General features: G+C 30.5%; 1 protein-coding gene and 1 pseudogene across 2 annotated transcripts; both read right to left on the minus strand.

Moving 5' to 3' along the window:
- Window positions 1-5056: 5056 nt before the first annotated feature.
- LOC108725690 (uncharacterized) lies at window positions 5057-5966 on the minus strand (annotated as a pseudogene).
- LOC108725699 (uncharacterized) lies at window positions 5967-6653 on the minus strand. Of its 2 annotated transcripts, none has more exons than XR_001936762.1 (3): window positions 6395-6653; window positions 6140-6228; window positions 5967-6066 (listed from the first exon to the last, which is right to left on the minus strand). XR_001936762.1 is itself a non-coding variant. In XM_018452886.1 (3 exons), exons 1-3 carry the CDS (start codon window positions 6536-6538, stop codon window positions 5975-5977), a joined length of 414 nt encoding a protein of 137 aa, XP_018308388.1. In that variant the 5' UTR covers window positions 6539-6653; the 3' UTR covers window positions 5967-5974. The 2 variants fall into 2 exon arrangements, 1 of the variants encoding a protein (XP_018308388.1); XM_018452886.1 differs by having other exon boundaries at window positions 6140-6317.
- Between the last annotated feature and the right edge of the window lie 849 nt (window positions 6654-7502).

Consider the following 7502-nt stretch of genomic DNA (forward strand, 5'->3'; position numbering starts at 1 on the left):
CTTTCACTGGAAGATTCTGTAAAACATTCTAAGATGGAAATTCTTATACGAAAGTGTTGAGGATAATACTTAATCATTTATAATTTAAAAAGTATTATACCTTCGACATTTTCACATAAGAGTTTCCATCTTAGAATGTTTCACAGAATCTGCCAGTGAAAGGACCTATACTTTTTCTGGAACACCTTGTTTATATTTATTTTAGATTAAAATAATTTTTTTTAATAATATTGTATTTATTTTGCTATTTTGTTTTTTAGAGATTACATCCTCAGTTAATTGAAAAAATCAAATTGAAAAGACTGGAAATGAAAAACAAGTTTAAAATAGATATTAAACAAAGAAATATTGAACCAATAAAGCAAAACAAACGGTCTATTACAGTGAAACAGGTAAATATCTTTAACATATTTAAAAAGAAAACTTTTAAATGTGAATTTTTTTATTTTAGATAGATATATAATTTTTAACTCTATTTCTGTGTGTTAGAATTGCGTTTCAAATAAATTCGATGCACAGTTTGAGGGATTAGATATGTAATATTCACACAGAAATATTTTAGCATTATAGATCCAACTTAACTGTTTAGGTTTAGGACCTTTATCTTAAATTCATTATGTAGCTACATTACGGTCTTATAAGACACATTGTATTGTTTATATTATTTTTATCCTTATAGACCCATAATTTAATATTAACATATATAATTGAAGAAATGCGTCCTTTAAGTACTGTGGAGAAACCATCGTTTAAAAATTTAATTTACGGAAAACAATGAAAGAACAAGGGCAGTAGGAGTCAAGCGCGGGAGACGTTGCGCAAATAACACGACTACATGTTACACGAAACATGTAAGTGCTTTAGTAAAATAAAGAATTTTCACGCTACGATAGTCGTGTTATTTGCGCAACGTCTCCCGCGCTTGACTCCTACTGCCCTTGTTCTTTCATTGTTTTTTGATTTATAAGGAGTCTTAGTTAGGTTAATTTATTATACGTTAATTTACGGACTTATATCTACCAATGAGCCGGATAAGTTTTTACCTGGAAGACGTGCTTTATCGAGTGAGATTAATGATTCTATCACACAGAACAGTGTAAACTAAAAGAGTTATTGGAAAAGCAAACATATATTTGCTTAACCACTGATATTTGGTCATGTCGTAACAAAAGTTACCTCGGTATGACAGTTCATTTTATCTTAAATACACTTGAGAGGCGATCTTATATGTTAGCTTGTAAGAGAATATTGTATAATCACACTTATAAGAATATTGCTTTAGTCATACATAACATAATGAAAGAGTATAATATTGATGTATCTAAAGTTACTCACATAATAACTGACAATGCCACAAATTTGGCAAAACGTTTAGATGTTTTGGCGCGTTACTAAATTTAAAGGGTCTAATCAAAATCAATTTATAGTAGAATCAAAATTGAATGATTCTGACTTCGTAGAAGAATCGGATTCAGACATAGAAGTTAATGAATATAAAAACATTTATCCAAATATTAATGCTACTGAACCTAACGATATTTTTACGGATGACTTGGGAAATGAAATTATATTACCGTCACACTTAACCTGCTGTTCCCATACGTTAAATCTTATTGCCACAACAGATTGCAAAAAGATTTTAGATGATCCAAAGAATGCTTCTTTAAAAAATATATACCGCTCTACTTTCGCGAAATTAAATGCATTTTGGAATATACTAAGTCGTAGTACAGTAGCATCTGATATTTGTTTTAACGAATGTATAAATGTAAATTTCCTGTACCTATCGTTACACGATGGAATTCGCAATATGACGCAATTAAAAAGATTCTTTTGTATAAAGTCAAACTTAACATTTTTTTCGAAAAACTGAAGATTCAAAAGTTGAGATCAAATGAAATCAAATTTTTAGAAAAATTTCATATAATCATGTCTCTTTTGGCAACAAGCCTCGATCTGCTACAAGGGGAAAAAATAACTTTTCTAGGTTTGATAGCACCCACACTTATTATATTAAAAGAAAAGCTTACGAAATTCACACACATTTATCATTTTGTAAACCACTGGTCGTTGGTATGGTATTTGCCCTAGAAAAACGATTTAAGCACATTTATGATTTTAACTTGTTTGAAAGTAAGCAGTTTATTTTGGCTGCTATTTCTTTGCCAAGATTTAAATTAAATTGGGTGCCAGAACCATATATGGAAAAGTGTAAAGAACTATTTTTGCAAGAACTACATACCATATATTCTCAAAGTATAATTACTTTCGAAAATAAATCGTCTTCTAGTAGTGGTGAAGATTTTTTTCGTGATATGGATAAAAAAAAGGGAATTTCTAATTTGACACAGTCGGACGTGAGTAGCAATATAGAAGCATTTTCATATTTGGAATCAAAGTCAAAGGATTTAAGTTCTCTTCATTCTTATCCAAATGTAAAAAACATGTTTTTTTAAGTTTAACACATCTTTGCCATCATCAGCACCAGTGGAGCGTCTTTTTAGTTCTGGACAACAAATTTATGTACCTCGACGAAATCGTTTGTCCGATAATATTATATGTTCGAAAAACTATTGTTTTTACGCAATAAAAATTTATGAATAAATATGTGAACGTCAAACTAGCTCGACTCTGATTGGTTAACCCAGAGTTGTCCAAGGTCAGTGTTTTTTTGCTTGAAATCGAAATGTGTCGTATCGGTATTCACGCCCATTACTCTTCCTACTTCTCACTTCATTGTTGTTTTGACGTAGCGCGCGATGCTCGATCTCATGGACGACACTAGTCCGAAATCGTTAAAAGTTTTTGACCTGTGTCTTTCACTATGTTTAAAAAAATGTTGTTATTAATATTATAAGAGATACTATTATTCATAATACGTTAACTATAAAAATATATAAATAACAGAATATTTTTAAATATAATGAAATACAGATTAAAAATTTTTTTATTTTAAACTAGTGTCCTAACTGAAACTGAGCGTCGCACGCTACGACAAAACAGCAATGAAGTAAGGAGTAGGAACGGTAATAGGTGTGAATACCGACACATTTCAATTTTAAGCAAAAAAACACCGATCTTGAATGGCTCTGGGTTAACCGCAACGATTATGACATGCATGCGACTAATATAGAAGAAAAGAACTGTATAAAATTTTTATGTGATTCTTTATTGTAATTGATTCTTTATTATTTTTTTGAAAATGTTAAAACACATTGTAAGAGATAAAATTGTAAGAGAAATAAATAACGAGTTATTAAATATTAAAATTGTTAAATTTAATATTTTTTAATTTTGAAAAAACTGATTCTTAATTTATAAACGAATAAATAGTCTTAAAAATAAAAAAAATTATCTGAAATTTTTCAGATGAATTGTCAGATAAATTTATCTATATTATCTAGGTTAATTTAAATGTAATCATCTTTATCTTAGCTGAGATAAATTTCCAAATTTTCATCTTATCTTTATCTAGCTAATTTTAAAATCATCTATGCACAACACTGATTATAATATAAAATATAATACTTTAAACTAAGAAGCGCCGCGTATTGTAGTTAACATAAGCGGTCTTTCAATCTTATTAAAATATAATAATTATAATATAAAATATAAACAATGAAAAAAAGGGACAATATAAGAATCAATAATTAAAATCATTTTTTTAATTATTGACTCCTATATTGTCCCTTTTTTTTATTGTTTATATTTTATTCGTTTTAGTTACAGATATTTTCTTAGTGACGCTTCTACTACTGTAAGAAGTTAGTTTAACAACATTACTTTTCTGTTTTAAGGTAAAATGAATTCTTGTTATTACAAACTGTTTTACAAGTTGATTAAAGATATTGTGGCATGATGGAACGTTCGCTGAATAATCTTTTGAGATGGTTTCTATAAAATCAGTAGTTTTTAATTTATTAGACAATAAATTATTTATATTTTTCCGAAATAATAATTCGCACTTATACATTATATTATATATTTCTATGGTTGGAAATATTAATGCGTTTTCTTTATATTCTCTTAAACTGGTAAAAAAACCGAGATTATTGTTAGGATCACTATTGTTAGTCACCAGAGTATTGAAACAATTATCGTAATGCTTAACATTTTTTTTTATTTTAAACAATAAAGCACCTATCAAATGGTATAACGCAGTTTGTGTTATATTGCTTAAATCTATCTCATTTCCAATTAATTTATATATTTGTGCATTCCATAAATCATTATTGTTACTCTCTAAACATTGTTTTGCATTTATTAAGTCTAATTTTTTTATATCCTTGCAATAATCAATAAGATGTTCAGAATCAATAACAGATTAATTGCTATGATTTATGTTAGCTTGAAATTGTGATAAACAAACAAGTCTCAGAGTTTGTTTGAACTCTCGTGCATCTGGTACAGATTTTCTTGCTCGAATTACTGAAAATAGTTTTTCCAGTGCATCTTGAATAAACCTTTCTAATAACAAATATTTGAAATTTTGTTTCTCTAAATATTCAACTTGCACATCTAAAACAGTCTGCGTACAAAGTAATATTCCACATTGAAATGGTTTCCATGTTCCACCTTGTACTGTGATTCCTGTAACAATCTCAATAAAATCTCTCAGAAAAGTGATAGTGTCTTTGTACGCATTTTCATTACAATGAGATAGTGCAAGCTTCTGATAACGACTAGTCATGATTTGGAACCATTTATGTACAGTTTTAAGGAACCAGGTAGTGGTTTTATGCATACTAGCAATATTTTTATTCTCTATATGATACAATATAGCTGCAGCAACATTGTTATTTAATAATCCTACACTCAAGGCTACATTCATTTTATCAAAATGAGATGGATTTATGACATTTTCTTTATGATGTGGACTGCACAACTGCAACGTATCTTTTTGATCTAATTTATATGTTTCGCGAATAGGAATAGGTATAATAGAAACTTCTTCGAAGGTAAGTCATATTTTTCAACTGTTGTTTTGTCCAAATAAAATATTTTGCCTGATGTCATTGACGATGCAATATTTTTGAAAATATGAACAGAATCTGGCATAATATATAATTTATCTTGATCATTACACAGATGTGCAATATAATTAATGATCTTGCTATTTTTACTAGCTGTAATATTCATTATCTTCCACTAACTCCTATTCTGTGGCCCCATGTCAGAAATTATTACTTTAATTATTAATCCTATATTATATGCCTTTTGTATAATTATTATTATTTTATTATATATTTCATGTGGGCAGAATGAATTTACTGTTAATTCGTAGGCAACAGTCTGCTTTCATTTAGTGGAAATGCCGCACAGCATGAAAACAAGCCCATGCGTAGCATATTCTTTACTACTATCAAATCCATCCGACAAATTCATTGTAGGTCGACCAATAATTGAAGTAGTCGAATTATCATACTGTAAACCAGGTTTTATAGCCATTTCATCTATCAAAAGTCCTGCATATTTTTCTTCAGGTTTGAACGTTTCTACCTGAAGTTAAATTACAAAACAAATTCTAATCAAGTAATTTAAATTAAAGGTATATGCCAAAAGTAAACATGTGTAAAATCATTGATATATGTTTACATTTACACGCATTACTGAAATTATGATAATTTAATAGAAAGTTACAAATTAGCACTAACTTTAATCTTTAATATAGTGAAGACCTTTTCCAAAATACCAGGTTTAAATTTTAAATGTTGAATACGCTCCTGCAAGAGGTACGAATACTTGGATAAGGCAAATTCTGTCGACGAATTTCCTCATATCCTTTTTGTCCACAGGCCACAAAGTTTCAATGCTTTATTAATTGTACGTGCCGACCACGATATTCCTTTGTACAATGAACGTGCGATACACTTTCTTTGATCTATGTTAAAAACTTTATCAAAATTTGCTTGTCTTTTTCGCAATTTTGCTTTTAATTGATTGCATAGCCGTTTAGTCGTCTTCAAATTTAATTTTAAAGATTATATATATTTTGTATTATACATTTTATACTGTGATTATTATGTGCGTTTATTATGTTTGTTGTTGTATTGGCCTCACATTCACCTACAAATATTTGTTTTAATTCAATTCAAATTATATAATAGTAATAGATATGCTTTTATTGTGCAAAACTTACGAAATTCTATAACCTCGACATCACTGGAAAATTCCGAATTCCTAGAATTATTTTCCTCTTTATCTTTATCTTTATCTTCTGCTGTGTTTCTGTAACAAATTAGGTTTTGAAAATGGATGAAGCAGCTTTCTTCCATCTTTACGGTTATTTTCAAATTGATTATTGTCGAAATATGGACCTGTAAAATTAATGTAATAATTATTATGTAATACATAATAATATTTAAATTATATGATAATAACTCATTAATAATACCTCACAAATTACAGCTCTTTCCGGCAATGTTTCTTTGCCAATTAATTGAAGCCATTCTTTACGTCTATCCCCTGTTGGCACGCGAAATAAACGGAAGCCTTTTTCACTGCGGTTTTTGCAATTTTCAATACAGCAACCGGGCATTTTCGACGTTTTCTAATCAGTTCATTTACACAAAGTCACAAACGCATATAGTTATAACAGAATTAGGATTGCACTTAATGTGTAGGAAGTTACATTAAATGCACTATCTGAACTATTCAACGCCATTTTGTCTCCAAAGATACGTCACTTTCAATTTTCCCATCGCGGTACTTTGTTATCTAGTAACTTTACCACGACCGCTCACTGAGCGCTCAGTGAGCGATTGTAGTACTGAATGCACTCATTGAAGCAACCAATCAACGCTATTCAGCGTTATTCGGAATAGCGCTGATTGGTTGTTTCAATGACACATTCTCTATATATATTCCGCAGTCTTTTTCCGCATCGTGTGATTTCATCCTTATGGCTCCTGCACACTGAACGCGGAAACGCTTGCCGCGTGGTAAAGGCCATCACAAGTATAAAAATTTTAGTCGGAATCGTAAAGTCGCAAGCAAATCAACCAATCACAATCAAAATTAAGATCTCGCGTTTTTAAATGATCAACTGATTGGCCGATTTGTTTATGGCCTTATGATTACGACTAAAATTTTTGTACGTATGATGACCTTAAGCTTTTCCGCGTCCAAGGCCTCTAAGGAGCCTACAGACCAGAGCGGCGTAGCGGTGAGCGGCGAGCGGTAGCCCAATAAAAGCCATGCTTCACTAATGATGTCACGCAAAAGCGTGGCTCTCATTGGGCTACCGCTCGTCGCTCACCGCTGCGCCGCTCTGGGCCCCTATTCTTGAAAAGTATCGCGTACGAAAAACTAGGGAAATACTATAGTATGCGTTACATATACTATAGCATTTCTCTAGTTTTTCGTATGCGATATTTTTCAAGAATAGGAGCCCAGTGTGCAGGAGCCATTAGGACTCTATTGCCCGTATTCATAGTAAGGCCTTATATTTAAGGCTTCCTTAAATTTATCTTCAGATACTCTACGAATTATTTCATTGGCTA

The sequence above is a fragment of the Mycetomoellerius zeteki genome, unplaced genomic scaffold (assembly GCF_001594055.1).
Source record: "Mycetomoellerius zeteki isolate Tzet28-1 unplaced genomic scaffold, Tzet1.0 scaffold11, whole genome shotgun sequence".
NCBI classification, from domain to species: domain Eukaryota; kingdom Metazoa; phylum Arthropoda; class Insecta; order Hymenoptera; family Formicidae; genus Mycetomoellerius; species Mycetomoellerius zeteki.